Below are 16,926 nucleotides of genomic sequence, written 5' to 3'. Positions count from 1 at the left end.
CTTTGAAACATAAACCATTTGTTCAAACTTTTATGTTGTCGCAATATTAAAACTATACAGAAAGTGCAGCATTTTACTTAAAATTCCTTCATTCAATTAAAATCTCAGAAGTTGTACTTGTTCTTTTATAACACTGCTTGTTTATACTAAAACTACCTTAAGCAAAGTTATCTGGAGCTGAGAATCAAGGAATCAAAATATCCTTTGCGTTTAGGATTTCTATCGCAAGCTATAACAATTCGAGATGAAGGCGTAACTTTTTTTTTGTAAACAAACATTATTATATTGATTCCGTAAAATATGAAAGTTTTTTTAATACAAATAAATGGTCAAACTAATTTACCGTAAATCGGAGCCGAAATCATGTTTTTCAAAACAGTCATACAGTTTTCCATGATTCTTATAAAATTGTTTCTCTAAAAAACTAATTCCCTTATCTGGACGTGGAATTTGTCTGATAACTACATATCGTGGTTTTCACAAAAAATGCTTGTTCTAGCAGGAATTTCCAAATATTAAAGTAATTTTGAATTATCCGAAATTCGAAAACTTAGTAAAGTAGTTTTAACATGCTGTAGTTTTTCGAAGAGAGAGATGATGAAAAGAATTCATTATCTGCAGTTACGCCCATGATCATAGAGCTAAATATGTGCAATACTTTCTAGGGGGGGCTAGTTTGATTCTAGGTGGGGCTATAGCCCCCCCTAGCCCCCTGTCGTTATGCCCATGCTTATAAGCTTTATCTAACATTTATTGGTACCGCCATCGGGGGTGAGAATGGGTCATCGCTCTCACCGGAAGCCTGGAGGTCGTAGAGCAAAATGGTTCAAAAAGGTCTCTCATATTTTAGCCTTCTTGCCCTCAGATACATTTAATCCATTCTACAAGCATTCTAAGTATTTGAAACAGTGACCCATTTTCACCCCATTTGACCCATTGTCACCCCGACGACGGTAACCACAATGCCAATTCTTTGGATTTCTGATAACTTTTCGACTGGATTGGCGGAGGCAACAAAGCCGTTTCAAGTTATTTAGGAACGAATGCGGTTTTCGATTCAAGAAGGGGAACCTTCAGCACAATTTTGGTTTGTATATGCATAGGCGGTTCCTCTGCACGAGAAGAAATCGTTTGTGTAATTTCGATGCCATGTCCATGAAGAGGGATATACGAAACAAGCTTTCCTCTAGAAAAAACATTCTTTTACAATAAGTTTCTTAATGCTTGACAGTTGATTGAAATTACCAGGGATGGTTGATTCGTTTTGAGTCAGAGTTTTTGTTCGGCTAGATTAGATTAGTTTGACTCTTTTGTCAATAGCTCATTCCTGAAACTGATTTTTGAAATGTTTTCCAAAAATTTTCGCATAAGCCTTTGCTCTAAGTTTCATATTAAATGTGTGACATCTCATGTGTAGTGAATAGATTGGCCATCACTTAATATTCCATATGATAATAATATTCAATCATCTATCATCATTTGAACAAAGACCTGTTCAACAAAGTTGTACAGGAAAATGCAGGGCATCAAGTTCACCCACATTTACAAATTCAGCCTAGAGTTGTTATCTCTGACAAATTGATTGAAATCATTGCTGATAAAAAAACTCGAATCAATTTATATAGGATCATTGTCTGAAGCTCAACATGGACATGCTTTCCGTTCCTACCAGAGTGCTTTTCATGTTGATTCATTTCAATTTCAAACACAACTTCATTAGTTATCCATCCATCTTTCCGAAAGGATGTTACGGCTCCCTAAATCCCTATTTTGGCTCGACCTTTGTTCGTGGGCAGCCAGTGGGATTAGCACGTCCTTTTCCTTCCCAATCAACGTTAAATGCTGTTAACAGAATTGAAGAAGAAGCGAAATTGATTTATAGCACTAATTTTACCTCCCACACATTTCCACGTAAGCCTTGAGTGTCAGAGACCTATTGTCATTTCCAGTGTTAGGTTAGGTAAGTTGGTGGAAGGCATTTCTCATCCTTCTAGCTGACCAGAGGGCGATGCGTAGTTCAATCCCGATTAATCCACCTAGCAATGATGTCTCACAATTCGAATTATGTACGCCCAAGCTTGATCGCTTTGCGCTTTTCAAATTTGGAATGTACAGCCTTTCAGTAAACCCTCCTTGTATTCGAGAAGAACAAAACCAACGAAAACCGAAACACAAAACAAGCCCCACTCAAATGGACATTTTCTGTATTTTTCTACTTACAGGTTCGCTTTACCAGGAGGACACCAACCCCCTGTCGGTCTTTGAAATCAGAGCAAATTTCAATCTAATCAAACCGCTGCTGCTACTGCTGTCACGGCAGGCCGGGAATGCAGTGGTGCTTTCGTGGAGGAGGGAAACGCTCTCGGAAGAAACCATTCAACAAACGGATGTAAATATCGGCGGAAGGGGAGCATACGGTAGGACTCCAACGTAGGGAAGTTGAAAGAAATTAGACGCCGAACCGCCACGTGGGAGCCGGTGGGTGTGGCGGAGTGGAAGGTATCAACGCGAGAGACATGAGTCTCCGAGGATTTATAGCAGTGCTTCTGGTCGGAATCAACGTTATTGCAGGTAAGGGCAGAAGCTACTTTTCCATTTGGATCGTCTTGGGAGAGCGGATAATTCAATTAGGTCACGTCCGTCGGTCGTTTCTTGTCCATTATTTCCTCTCGCTTACAGCCGGAACGTCGTTACTGTTGGGATTACTTGTGACAGGTGCTCGGCCGGTGATTGGGACGAGCGTGGGTCTGGCCAATCAGCTCTTGGAGCAACAACAACAGCAACAGCATCAACAACAGCAGCCTCAGCAATCTCCACAAGCGCCAATTGTAGCAGAACTACCGCAGCTGGGCCTACTGCGTTCACTGCCGGTGGCAACGGAACCCACACCGAATGCTGCCGCGAATATCATTAACCTGGACCGGGATGGCGGGGTCAGCTTCATCCCGCGGAAGGACTTCCGACCGCAGCGGGCGGTGCCGGCCGAGTACGCCGGGGCTTCGGCCATGCCACACTGCGAGTCCTTTACCATGGGCAACCCGGACCAGAAGATGTTGTACAGCCCGGGAGCTCCCGGGAACTATCCGAACAATAGCGACTGCGTCGTAGTGCTGGAGGCCCCGGTGGGGTCACTGGTACGGCTAGATTTTCGCGATCATTTCCATATCGAACCGTCGGAGGAGTGTAAATATGACTTTTTAGAGGTGGGTATTCTTGATGAATATGCTGGGTTAAATAGCTTCCTAATGGTGTTATTCACTTTCAATTAAATCAGTACTTGTTGATGTTCGCTTAGAAATCGTCCATGTCCAAAAGGCTATGAACAAACTTAACCTCTCATGCTCTCTCAAAGCCTACATCCTGATAAAATCGTTGCTACAAAAAGCATGGATCTAATAACTTCAACATTTCCAATTACTTATCAACACCGCCATGAAAGGGATAAATCAAAATTTAAAGCTATTTGACCGTCACGCAAAACTATGTTCGTTCGTTTTATTGCAAACTCGCATTCACCATGGCCTTGATCTTTCGCTAGTCGTCGATCCCTAGATGCGGCCATCGAGTGCATTTGCACCATGTGTGATGGCGGTCGCGCCGCCGTTTTCGTCATCTTGCGAGAAAATGTGAAACTCATCCTCTTCGTCGCACACTTTACTGATCGTCATCGCTTTTCTTTTATTTTTCTTTCGCCTCACGATAAAAAAAAATCGCAGATTCGAGACGGTGCCCACGGTTTCTCGACGCTGCTCGGCAAGTATTGCGGCACGACCTACCCGCCGATGATCACCTCAAAGGAACGCTTCCTCTGGCTGCGCTTCCACTCGGACGAGAACATCGAGTACAGTGGTTTCGTCGTCGTCTACGAATACGTGCCAAGGCCGACGTCATGTGAGTATACACACTTCTACAGCTCTTTCCCTCTATGTAGGTATGCAAGCATTGGAATTTTCTGATGACATTTCCCAACGAGAACCAATCCGCCTGTCTAAGCATTACCCAGCGGATACAAACAAATTTACGATCAATTTATCCCGGGATCCGCCAAGGCTTAGGGCCGCCTACAAAAAGGTTGTCAAACAAACAAAACACGAAGGGGATAATTTACGGAGTCGTCTGCCACTTGTAAATAAAGCATTGAATGCCTTTTCGGATATTTACCGTCCCACTCCACCCCACAGTTGCGCTCACTGGTCCTCATTATTGTTTGGGACGAATCAAGTCGACAATGATCAAAGAGGTGGCAGAAAATAAGAATGGTTTCCATCCCAACCATCTACTGCGCCAGGGTTACCACGTGTACGGATTGTTACTCTGGTCATTTTATTACAGCGAATATGACCTCAAAAATTAAGGGCAATTATGAAGATTTGTGTTTTTAATAAATCTAAGCAATACAAGTGGTACAGATTTTTAAAAGCCCAAAATTGTAATTTGAATGTGGCAACCCTGTCGTTATCCCAACCCATAAAGACAGACGAAAGGCACACAGAAAGATAATGGTCGGTCAGTCAGCCAGCCAGCCAGGAGCGGGTGGAAATCGTGTGGGACGGGAAAAGCAGGTTGGGAAAGCGTCTGTTTTATTTTCGACTTAATGACACTGAGTCTCGGCAGTTTGCGAGCTGAGAGCGAGCAAAACGTGTTTAGTGTAGTGCTTTACTCTGCTTGTTGTGATGATGATGGTGATGAGCAAGTGGTAGATTTGTTTGCCGAAGCACGGTGATGTGTTAAGGGTTAGATCGAGAACTGTTTTGGCCATTTTGGAATAAGGGCCATCGAGAAAACAAAATGTTTTCTGGTGAGAAAGTTCATTTAATCATCACACTTGAAATAAATCGCAGATTTCTGTGAAATTTCACCGAAGTCTCAACAGCAGAACTGTTCGGTGAATAATTTTACAGATTTTCGGTGGCAGAAAATTTGGTGAAATAGAATTTGACAACTTTTCCTATTCTGGGCCAGTCTAGTCCCTCGGTCCGATTCCATTGCGTGCACCCAGCATTTTCGTGGCCTTCCACGAAGTTGCGGCCACTATCCGGTTCTCTGTTGAATAATGTTTTCGCTATTCTTTCTTCCAACATTCGCACTAAGTAACCAGCCCACTTGTTGGCGCTATAACCATGATCAACAGTGTTTCCTGTCATATACATGACTGATGCTGACTATCATCGCAGCTTGTGTTGATGTTGCAGTCGTTCAATGGGTCACGATGGATGATTTGCTTGTTTTCGTTGGTCAGCTTTCTGTTGACAGCTTCTTCGTTCGCATGAGGCATCAAATACTTCCGTACGGAACACCACTGAAGTCTGCCGTATTTTATACGATTCACAATATTTTCATCGTTGCATACTTGTATACAGCTTCTGATTCATGCGTCTGCGCCACACACCATGTTCTAGTTTCCCTCCGAGTATTGTACGCAGCACTTTCCGCTCGAAAACTCCGAAAGGTCTCCGGTTTGCCTCTTTTAACGTCCATGCTTCATGTCCATAAAGGGCCACTGATAGAATCAGATTTTTTAATAGAGCAAATTTCGTTTTCGTCTGCATGTTGCGGGAGTGCGGGACCTAAGCTGGTTACGTAATCCGTAAAAAGCCCCATTCGCATCAGCATTGCGGTTTTGCACTTCACGGGAAACGTCATGATCACACGTTACAAGCGTTTCAAGGTGAAATTTTTTTTCAACATCTTTAAGCACATCCCCCATCCAAACAGACTGCGGAGATTATATTCGTACAGTTTTATAGTTGTGCCATCGAAACAAGAAGAAAATTCCCTGAGAAAGTTGTTTTTGTTGGTGATGGTGATCTTAACGGACGTTGACAGCTCGAAACGAAGTCATTTATTCATATCATGATAGCGAGTGTCCCATGGGCTGTCGAAGCTTCTCCCAGAAGCTGTCAAAGCTTCTGCCAGAAGCTGTCAAAGCTTCTCCCAGAAGCTGTCAAAGCTTCTCCCAGAAGCTGTCAAAGCTTCTCCCAGAAGCTGTCAAAGCATCTACCATAAATTGTCAAAGCTTCTCCCAGAAGCTGTCAACGCATCTACCATAAATTGTCAAAGCTTCTCGCAGAAGCTGTCAAATCTTTTCCCAGAAGCTGTCAAAGCTTCTCCCAGAAGCTGTCAAAGCATCTACCATAAATTGTCAAAGCTTCTCCCAGGAGCTGTCGAAGCTTCTCCCGGAAGCTGTCAAAGCTTCTCCCAGAAACTGTCAAAACTTCTCCCAGAAGCCGTTAAAACTTCTCCCAGAAGCCGTTAAAGCTTCTCCCAGAAGCAGTCAAAGCTTCTCCCAGAAGCTGTCAAAGCTTCTCCCAGAAGCTGTCAAAGCTTCCCCCAGAAGCTGTCAAAGCTTCTCCCAGAAGCTGTCAAAGCTTCTCCCAGAAGCTGTCAAAGCTTCTCCCAGAAGCTGTCAAAGCTTCTCCCAGAAGCTGTCAAAGCTTCTCCCAGAAGCTGTCAAAGCTTCTCCCAGAAGCTGTCAGAAGCTTCTCCCAGAAGCTGTCAAAACTTCTCCCAGAAGCTGTCAAAGCTTCTCCCAGAGCTGTCAAAGCTCTCCCAGAAGCTGTCAAAGCTTCTCCCAGAGCTGTCAAGCTTCTCCCAGGCTGTCAAGCTTCTCCCAGAAGCTGTCAAACTTCTCCCAGGAAGCTGTCAAAGCTTCTCCAGAAGCTGTCAAGCTTCTCCCAGAGCTGTCAAAGCTTCTCCCAGAAGCTGTCAAAGCTTCTCCCAGAAGCTGTCAAAGCTTCTCCCAGGCTAATCAGAAGCTTCTCCCAGAAGCTGTCAAAGCTTCTCCCAGAAGCTGTCAAGCTTCTCCCAGAGCTGTCAAAAGCTTCTCCCAGAGCTGTCAAGCTTCTCCCAGAGCTGTCAAAGCTTCTCCAGGAAGCTGTCAAAGCTTCTCCCAGAGCTGTCAAAGCTTCTCCCAGAAGCTGTCAAAGCTTCTCCCAGAGCTGTCAAAGCTTCTCCCAGGCTAATCAAAGCTTCTCCCAGAAGCTGTCAAAGCTTCTCCCAGAAGCTGTCAAGCTTCTCCCAGAAGCTGTCAAAGCTCTCCCAGGAAGCTGTCAAAGCTTCTCCCAGAAGCTGTCAAAGCTTCTCCCAGAGCTGTCAAAGCCTCCCAGAAGCTGTCAGAAACTTCTCCCAGAGCTGTCAGAAGCTTCTCCCAGAAGCTGTCAGAAGCTTCTCCCAGAGCTAATCAAGAAGCTTCTCCCAGAAGCTGTCAAAACTGCCTCCCAGAAGCTGTCAAAGCCTCCCAGGAAGCTGTGAAGCTTCTCCCAGAGCTGTCAGAAACTTCTCCCAGAGCTGTCAGAGAAGCTGTCTCCCAGAAGCTGTCACAAGCTTCTCCCAGAAGCTGTCAAAGATTCTCCCAGAAGCTGTCAAAGCTTCTCCAGAAGCTGTCAAAGCTTCTCCCAGAAGCTGTCAAAGCTTCTCCCAGGAAGCTGTCAAGCTTCTCCCAGAAGCTGTCAAAGCTTCTCCCAGAAGCTGTCAAAGCTTCTCCCAGAAGCTATCAAAGCTTCTCCCAGAGCTGTCAAGCTTCTCCCAGAAGCTAATCAAAGCTTCTCCCAGAAGCTGTCAAAGCTTCTCCCAGAGCTGTCAAAGCTTCTCCTGTCAAAGTTTCTCCAAGAAGCTGTCAAATCTTCTCCCAGAAGTTATCAAAGCTTCACCCAGGAGCTGTCAAAGCTTCACCCAGAAGCTGTCAAAGCTTCACCCAGTAGCTGTCAAATCTTCTCCCAGAAGCTGTCAAAGCTTTACCCAGGAGCTGTCAAAGATTCACCCAGGAGCTGTTAAAGCTTCACCCAGTAGCTGTCAAGCTTCTACTAGAGCTGTCAAAGCTTCTCCCAGAAGCTGTCAAAGCTTCTCCCAGAAGCTAATCAAAGCTTCTGCTAGAAGCTGTCAAAGCTTCTACCAGAAGCTGTCAAGCTTCTCCCAGAAGCTGTCAAAGCTTCACCAGAAGCTGTCAAAGCTTCTCCAGAAGCTGTCAAAGCTTCTACCAGAAGCTGTCAGAGCTTCTGCCAGGCTGTCAAAGCTTCTACCAGAGCTGTCAAAGCTTCCCAGAAGCTAATCAAAGCTTCTACCAGAAGCTGTCAAGCTTCTGCCAGAGCTGTCAAAGCTTCTGCCAGAGCTGTCAAAGCTTCTGCCAGGCTGTCAAAGCTCTGCCAGGCTGTCAAAGCTTCTACCAGAGCTGTCAAAGCTTCTACCAGAGCTGTCAAAGCTTCTACCAGAAGCTGTCAAAGCTTCTACCAGAAGCTGTCAGAAGCTTCTACCAGAGCTGTCAAGCTTCTCCAGAGCTGTCAAAGCTTCCCAGAGCTGTCAAAGCTTCCCAGAGCTGTCAGAAGCTTCTCCCAGATGCTGTCAAAGCTTCTCCCAGAAGCTGTCAAAGCTTCTCCCTGAAGCTGTCAAAGCTTTTCCCAGAAGTTGTCAAAGCTTCTCCCAGAGGCCGTTAAAACTTCTCCCATAAGTCGTTAAAGCTTCTCCCAGAATCTGTCAAAGCTTCACCCAGAAGCTGTCAAAGCTTCTCCCGGAAGCTGTCAAAGCTTCTCCCAGAAGCTGTCAAAGCTTCTACCAGAAGTTGTCAAACTTCTCCCAGAAGCTGTCAAAGCTGTCAAACTTCTCCCAGAAGCTGTCAAACTTCTCCCAGAAGCTGTCAAAGCTTCTCCCAGAAGCTGTCAAAGCTTCTCCCAGAAGCCGTTAAAGCTTCTCCCAGAAGCTGTCACAGCTTCTCCCAGAAGCTGTCAAAGCTTCTCCCAGAAGCTGGCAAAAGCTTCTCCCAGAGCTGTCAAAGCTATCAGAAGCTTCTACCAGAGCTGTCAAAGCTTCTGAAGCTGTCAAGCTTCTACCAGAGAGCTGTCAAGCTTCTCCCAGGCTGTCAAAGCTTCTACCAGAAGCTGTCAAACTCTCCAGAAGCTGTCAAAGCTTCTCCCCAGAAGCTGTCAGCTTCCCAGCTTCTCCCCAGAAGCTGTCAAAGCTTCTCCCAGCAGCTGTCAAAGCCTCACCAGAAGCTGTCAAAGCTTCTCCCAGAAGCTGTCAAAGCCTCTCCAGAAGCTGTCAAAGCTTTTTCCCAGAAGCTGTCAGAAGCTTTCCCAGAAGCTGTCAAAGCTTCTTAGAAGCTGTCAAAGCTTCTTCCAAAAAACAATAAAAGCTTCTCCCAGAAGCTGTCAAAGCCTCTCCCAGAAGCTGTCAAGCTTTCTCCCAGAAGCTATCAAACCTTCTCCCAGAAGCTGTCAAAGCTTCTCCCAGGAAGCAATCAAAGCTTCTCCCAGAAGCTGTCAAAGCTTCTCCTAGAAGCTGTCAAAGCTTCTCCTAGAAGCTGTCAAAGCTTCTCCCAGAAGCTGTCAAAGCTTCTCCCAGAAGCTGTCAAAGCTTCTCCCAGAAGCTGTCAAAGCTTCTCCCAGAAGCTGTCAAAGCTTCTCCCAGAAGCTGTCAAAGCTTCTACCAGAAGCTGTCAAAGCTTCTCCCAGAAGCTGTCAAAGCTTCTACCAGAAGCTGTTAAAGCTTCTACCAGAAGCTGTCAAAGCTTCTACCAGAAGCTGTCAAAGCTTCTACCAGAAGCTGTCAAAGCTTCTACCAGAAGCTGTCAAAGCTTCTACCAGAAGCTGTCAAAGCTTCTACCAGAAGCTGTCAAAGCTTCTACCAGAAGCTGTCAAAGCTTCTACCAGAAGCTGTCAAAGCTTCTACCAGAAGCTGTCAAAGCTTCTACCAGAAGCTGTCAAAGCTTCTACCAGAAGCTGTCAAAGCTTCTACCAGAAGCTGTCAAAGCTTCTACCAGAAGCTGTCAAAGCTTCTACCAGAAGCTGTCAAAGCTTCTACCAGAAGCTGTCAAAGCTTCTACCAGAAGCTGTCAAAGCTTCTACCAGAAGCCGTGAAAGCTTTGATAGCTTCTGGTAGAAGATTTTGAAGGTTCTGGAAGAAGCTTTTAAAGTTTCCTGTAGAAGCTTTGACAACTTCTGGGAGAAGCTTTGACAGTTTTTTGTCGAAGAGCTTCCATGACTGAAGCGGGAGTCGAACCCTCATTTCGCGGCTTCTGGTAGAAGCTTACAGAAGATGTCGATGCTTCTACCAGAAGCTGTCGTAGCTTCTTCCAAGAACTGTCGAAGCTTCTCCAAGAAGCTTCCAGAACTTCTCCCAAAAGCTGTCAAAGCTTCTCCCAAAAGCTGTCAAAGCTTCACCCAAAAGCCTTCAAAGCTTCTCCCAGAAGCCGAAGAAGTTTCTCCCAGAAATTGTCAAAACTCCTCCCAGAAGCTGTCAAAGCTTCTCCCAGAAGCTGTCAAAACTTCGCTCAAAGGATGTCAAAGCTTCGTCTCAAGCTGTCAAAGCTTCGCTCAGAAGCTATCGAAGGTTCTCCCAGAAGCTGTCAAAGCTTATCTCAGAAGCTGTCGAAGCTGTGTCCACAAGCCACAAGCTGTCAAAGCCCTAGAAACTATTGAAGCTTCTTCCAAAAATTGGAAATGTTTTTTTCAGGAGCTTTAAAAACTTTTCTCTGAAGCTTTGAACATTTCTCGTAGAAACTGTCTTAGCTTTTTTAAGAGAGCCTATCTGCGTAGATAAAAATATTTTGTAGTTTTAAATGTATGATCATGCATATTTTTAGGCGATGTAAATAAATACAAAACTCAATCAAAATCAAAATGAAATCAAACTATCCTTCATTGTAAATTTCTATCCAGAATATTGAATACTTTGTGTATCGAATGTTAAATCTTTTGTTGAGAAAAGCTGCGTTTTAAGCATGTCGTTGATATTTCAAAACGTTTTGCTTTTTTGGTACATTAAACCTCGTACACTTTTTGACTCACCATTGTTTTTCCAAATTGATAAATAATGTAGTGTGACACTACTGAAAATATATAGCTTGATGTTAAATGTGACATACTCACAGCATTACAAAAGTTATACTCAATAGAAAGTGTCTTTATTCTAGAACCTAACTTCGCCTACGTGACCGATCGAAAGAATGCCTGCGGCAGCATCCGAAAATAATAATTATTCCCCTCTCACCGCACCTCGCCCAACCTTCTGTAGCGCTAATTTGGACGTTTGCTCGTTAAAATATTTACCTATCCGTCCCTCATAGCACCCTCGGAACCAATTACAAACCCTATGCGTGTTGACGGAGAAGTGGTAAAGGTGATGTCCCCAAGCCACGGACAGTTTGCTGAAAACAATCATTGGTCTGTGCAATTGTCGTTGGCAGCAGGCGGAGGATGCCAACCCGAAGGTGGGCTTTAGTAGAGCGTGAATGGACTGGCAGACCCCGTTAGACGCAAAGACAGACGGAATCCGTTACGATCCCCCTTCATGGAAAATGTCGATTGTATACGAAGGTTAATTCTATTATGCGATGCTAATTCGGTCGTTGGTTTGCTCGTTTTGTGGTGAGTGAGTCAACACGTAGTTTTTTTTGTGTGGCATTCAATGAAATTGCGTTGGGTTCCCAATTATGCTTGAGGGCAATGCGTTGGAGTACAAAAAAAAAGAAAATGAATAAAAATACCAAAATTTCTCGATGTATCGAACACAAGACACAGAACATACACTTACTGCTGAGGTCGAAATACGTACCTTCAAAGTAACAATCAAGTGGTGGAATTAAACGGAATCAACTCGTCTCATAATAAGAGTACGTATGGAAAAACATATGTAGTTCTAAAATTCGTTAGTTTGTTTTCTTTGTTCCCCTTTTCCAACCAAGTTAACACCTTTTTGTCACTATTCGAAGGAAACGTCCTCCACCCTATGCAGATGGAAAAATCTATGAGTCTTAAAGCGATCTTGATCTGAATTGTGGATGTAGTGACGTCAATAAGAACAGAATTAATTTCACATTCCCGGTCCGAATAATTGCCATAAGCAACGGCTTCGTGCCGCTCCACCTTTGTCTCCGTGATAACAATGGAGCGACCATCCGTATTGGAACGAACCCAATAGTCCTTCTCCCAATGATTCGGAAATCCCAACAACCAGATTCGGATCCGAAACGACCCCTTCCTACTTTGCGACAGCCACATTATTGTCATCCCAACAACTAAGGAGCATTATGTGTCGAAAAGCTGATTATACAGGCGCGAAACCAATAAAATAGGTGAAAATGGCCATCATTCTTATTAGGACAACAACGGTGCGTACAAGGGTTGGTCACTTGGAACAAAGGTCTATCATAACACTACCAAGAAAAAGGGGTTTTTACAACCATTTGCGATGCATAGTTTAGTTTCGGTCAAAACGCCGTCATCAAAAAGCTCAACGGCTCGCTTTGTTTGTTCTTGTGCCTTCTCCCCCAGTCTACGACGACGAGGGCTGTCGCATCGAAGTGTCCGGCATGGAGGGTTTTCTCAACCGAACCGACGTGCCCCGGGAAAAGCAACAGACGGTCATCGAGCACGGGCTGGCGCTGGACTGCATGTGGGTGGTCACCGTGCAGGACGGGTGGAAGGTCAGTCGAAATTTACGATAGCTGTGTCGTATCCCACCTTGTTATTTGTGGACTTTCACTAATGCGGCCCCCACTTCGCACTCGGGCCCGGCTTTTATCTTTTTCCTTGCAGATTCAGCTTTCGTTTCTCATGTTCAAGCTGGAAAAGCCCAACGACTGCGAAAGCAATTTCGTGGACGTGTTCACCGAGCGAACCGATCTGCCATCAAGGTAAGTCAGAATGAGTGAAGTGAGTGGGCAAGCGGGAATTCGCTCGTGCTTGTTGTTGGGTTCAATGGCACCTGTCCTGGTCCGTTGGCATTTGCCGGCATTAGCTCAATGGCAGCGATGGGATTTGCTTCGGTCAAGAATTTTTACGACCACCCGGGCCTGGGCGGTTCAGTTTAACGGCCGGCCTACTGGGATTCAATGAAAATGCCGTAAAATATTTTCTCACAGTTGAAGGAATGGACGCTTCTTGTGTTGAGTTTGTGGGAGGTGGCTTGCTGGGACCAAAACGAGACAACTATGGAGACGCGTGGTTGTTTGTCACCTGGATGTCGCTTTTGATTGATGATCCACGTACCTAAATTTTCCAATTCCGTTTCTTTTACAGACTGAAGAACTTTTGTGGTTCGATTGCCGACTCGGTGGTGTCCAAGTCGAACGTGCTGCACATCCGATTCTTCACCGAAGCATCCGCCATCAATTCTACCTTCTCGATACTGTTCACTGCATTTAGGGAGAAAGCGGCCGGTGAAAGTAAGTATGGAATTTGTATTTTTATTTGTTTTCTTCTTCTTTCAGAACTCATTTTTTAAGAACTTCACGTGCCTTTAACAGCCCAATCAATACAGCAATATTTTGTTTTTATCACTCCCTGGTGTATGTTGATAAAAATGGATAATGGTGAAATCAAAAAAGCTCTTATTATCAATTTTGGAATGAATTTCACAAATATAAAGTTTATGACATGATAATTTTAAATAAATGAACCATGTAAAAATGGTGGGGGTTCTGCCAAACCGCACCTAGCAGCTTTTGACTGACTTGTAATATTTTGTTCGTTCGTTTTGGCGCTAGATGCAATTTGGCAGGATCCTGGAAAAATAACCCCATGAAAAACACCCACAAAAATCAAAGAAAATTCAGGTGGTATTTGAAAAGCTGTGAAAGATCAGGCTAATAGGAAATTAAGGAATACCAACCGTGTAAAAAAATGGATGTACTTCCATAAAAATATTCACATGTAACTAATCTTAAACATAAAAGAAAATATTTTGAAGCCAACGCCAATTGATATTTTTCTGGTGTTGACCATTAATTTAAATGTATGGAAACTTTGAAGGCAGCTTCTGAGAAATGCTTTAACTGCTTGTGGGATAAACTTTGACTGCTTCTGAGGAAGTTTTAATCACTTTTGAGAGAAGCTTTGGCAGCTTCTGGGAAAAGCCTTAACAGCTATGGCAGAAGCTTTAGCAGCAGCTTCTGGGAGCAGCTTTGACAGCAGCATCTGGAAGAAACATTGACAGCTCCTGGGAGAACCTTCGATAGCATCTGGGAAAAACATTGACAGCTTCTGGGAGAAACTCCAGAAAAAGCTTTGACAGCTTCTGGTAGAAGCTTTGACAGCTTCTGGGAGAAGCTTTGCCAGCTTCTGGGAGAAGCTTTGACAGCTTCTGGGAGAAGCTTTGACAGCTTCTGGGAGAAGCTTTGACAGCTTCTGGGAGAAGCTTTGACAGCTTCTGGGAGAAGCTTTGACAGCTTCTGGGAGAAGCTTTGACAGCTTCTGGGAGAAGCTTTGAGAGCTTCTGGGAGAAGCTTTGACAGCTTCTGGGAGAAGCTTTGACAGCTTCTGGGAGAAGCTTTGACAGCTTCTGGGAGAAGACAGCTTCTGGGAGAAGCTTTGACAGCTTCTGGGAGAAGTTTTGACAGCTTCTGGGAGAAGTTTTGACAGCTTCTGGGAGAAGCTTTGACAGCTTCTGGGAGAAGCTTTGACAGCTTCTGGGAGAAGCTTTGCCAGCTTCTGGGAGAAGCTTTGCCAGCTTCTGGGAGAAGCTTTGCCAGCTTCTGGGAGAAGCTTTGCCAGCTTCTGGGAGACAGCTTCTGGGAGAAGCTTTCTGACAGCTCTGGCAGCTCTGGGAGAAGCTTTCCTGGGAGGCTTGACAGCCTGGGAGAAGCTGATAGCTCTGACAGCTTCTCTGGGAGAAGCTTTGACAGCTTCTGGGAGAGCTTTCTGACAGCTCTGGGAGAAGCTTTGACAGCTCCTGGGAGCTTCTGAGAGAGCTTGACAGCTCTGGAGAGAAGCTTGACAGCCTGGTAGAAGCTTTGACAGCCTGAAGCTTTGACAGCCTGGCAGAAGCTTGACAGCTTCTGGCTCTAGAAGCTTTGACAGCTTCTGGGAGAAGCTTGCAGCTTAGCTCTGCAGAAGCTTTGCAGCTTCTGGGAGAAGCTTGCCAGCTCTGGGAGAAGCTTGCCAGTTCTGGAGAAGCTAGCTTCTGGGAGAAGCTTGCCAGCTTCTGGGAGAAGCTTTGACAGCTTCTGGAAAAGTTTTGACAGCTTCTGGGAGAAGCTTTGACAGCTTCTGGGAGAAGCTTAAACAGCTTCTGGGAGAAGCTTTGACAGCTTCTGGGAGAAGCTTTGACAGCTTCTGGGAGAAGCTTTGACAGCTTCTGGGAGAAGCTTTGACAGCTTCTGGGAGAAGCTTTGACAGCTTCTGGGAGAAGCTTTGACAGCTTCTGGGAGAAGCTTTGACAGCTTCTGGGAGAAGCTTTGACAGCTTCTGGGAGAAGCTTTGACAGCTTCTGGTAGAAGCTTTGACAGCTTCTGGGAGAAGCTTTGACAGCTTCTGGGAGAAGCTTTGACAGCTTCTGGGAGAAGCAGCTTCTGAGAAGCTTGACAGCTTCTGGGAAGCTGAAGCTTGACAGAAGCTCTGAGAAGCTTGACAGCTTCTGGAACTGGGAGAAGCTTTGCCAGCTCTGGGAGAAGCTTGACAGCTCTGGGAGAAGCTAGCTCTGGGAGAAGCTTGACAGCTCTAGAGCTTCTGGGAGAAGCAGCTTGATAGCTTCTGGGAGAAGCTTGACAGCTTCTGGGAGAAGCTCTGACAGAGAAGCTTTGACAGCTTCTGGGAGAAGCTTGACAGCTTCTGGGAGAAGCTTTGACAGCTTCTGGGAGAAGCTTTGACAGCTCTGGGAGAAGCTTTGAGCTTCTGGGAGAAGCTTTGACAGCTTCTGGGAGAAGCTTTTGACAGCTTCTGGGAGAAGCTTTGACAGCTCTGGGGAGCAGTTCTGACAGCTTCTGGGAGAAGCTTGACAGCTTCTGGGAGAAGCTTTGACAGCTTCTGGGAGAAGCTTGACAGCTTCTGGGGAGAAGCTTTGACAGCTCTGGGAGAAGCTTTGATTAGCTTCTGGGAGAAGCTTTGACAGCTCCTCGGAGAAGCTTTGACAGCTCCTGGGAGAAGCTTTGATAGCTTCTGGGAGAAGCTTTGACAGCTCTGGGAGCTTTGACAGCTTCTGGGAGAAGCTGACAGCTCTGGGAGAAGCTTGACAGCTCTGGGAGAAGCTTTGATAGTTTCCTGGGAGAAGCTTGATAGCTTCTGGGAGAAGCTTTGACAGCTCCTCGGAGAAGCTTTGACAGCTCCTGGGAGAAGCTTTGACAGCTTCTGGGAGAAGCTTGATAGCTTCTGGGAGAAGCTTGACAGCTTTGACAGCTTCTGGGAGAAGCTTTGACAGCTTCTGGGAGAAGCTTGACAGCTTCTGGGAGAAGCTTGACAGCTGACAGCTTCTGGGAGAAGCTTGACAGCTTCTGGGAGTAGTTTGACAGCTTCTGGGAAGCTTTGACAGCTTCTGGGAGAAGCTTTGACAGCTCTGGGAGAAGTTTGACAGCTTCTGGGAGAAGCTTGACAGTTCAGAAGCTTTGACAGCTTCTGGGAGAAGCTTTGACAGCTTCTGGGAGAAGCTTTGATAGCTTCTGGGAGAAGCTTGACAGCTTCTGGGAGAAGCTTTGATTAGCTCTGGGAGAAGCTTTGACAGCTTCTGGGAGAAGCTTTGACAGCTTCTGGGAGAAGCTTTGATAGCTTCTGGGAGAAGCTTTGACAGCTTCTGATCCAAGCTTTGACAGCTTCTGGGAGAAGCTTTGACAGCTTCTGGGAGAAGCTTGATTAGCTTCTGGGAGAAGCTTTGATAGCTCTGGAGAAGTTTGATAGCTTCTGGGAAGCTTTGACAGCTTCTGGGAGAAGTTTTGAGCTTCTTGGAGAAGCTTTGACAGCTCTGGGAGAAGCTTGACAGCTTCTGGGAGAAGCTTTGACAGCTTCTGGGAGAAGCTTGACAGCTTCTGGGAGAAGCTTTTGAAAGCTTCTGGGAGAAGCTTTTGAAAGCTTCTAGGAGAAGCTTTTGAAAGCTTCTAGGAGAAGCTTTTGAAAGCTTCTGGGAGAAGCTTTTGAAAGCTTCTGGGAGAAGCTTGACAGCTTCTGGGAGAAGCTTGACAGCTTCTGGGAGAAGTTTTCACAGCTTCTGGGAGGCTTTGAGCAGCTT

General features: G+C 45.4%; 1 protein-coding gene across 1 annotated transcript in view; it reads left to right on the top strand.

The window, feature by feature from the left end:
- Window positions 1-16,926, top strand: part of LOC134213920 (uncharacterized) — a 417,536-nt gene that overhangs the window by 397,330 nt on the left and 3,280 nt on the right. Inside the window, exons 3-8 of the mRNA XM_062693387.1 lie at window positions 2,223-2,571; window positions 2,680-3,203; window positions 3,717-3,891; window positions 12,264-12,415; window positions 12,528-12,625; window positions 13,011-13,156. Coding sequence (XP_062549371.1) covers window positions 2,517-2,571; window positions 2,680-3,203; window positions 3,717-3,891; window positions 12,264-12,415; window positions 12,528-12,625; window positions 13,011-13,156 — 1,150 coding nt within the window. The 5' untranslated portion in view covers window positions 2,223-2,516. The remainder of the gene's footprint in view (window positions 1-2,222; window positions 2,572-2,679; window positions 3,204-3,716; window positions 3,892-12,263; window positions 12,416-12,527; window positions 12,626-13,010; window positions 13,157-16,926) is intronic.

This window comes from Armigeres subalbatus, chromosome 1, assembly GCF_024139115.2.
Source record: "Armigeres subalbatus isolate Guangzhou_Male chromosome 1, GZ_Asu_2, whole genome shotgun sequence".
Classification (NCBI taxonomy): Eukaryota; Metazoa; Arthropoda; class Insecta; order Diptera; family Culicidae; genus Armigeres; species Armigeres subalbatus.
The sequence above is the reverse complement of the archived record's forward strand: the minus strand, read 5'-3'. Positions and strand labels throughout refer to the sequence as shown.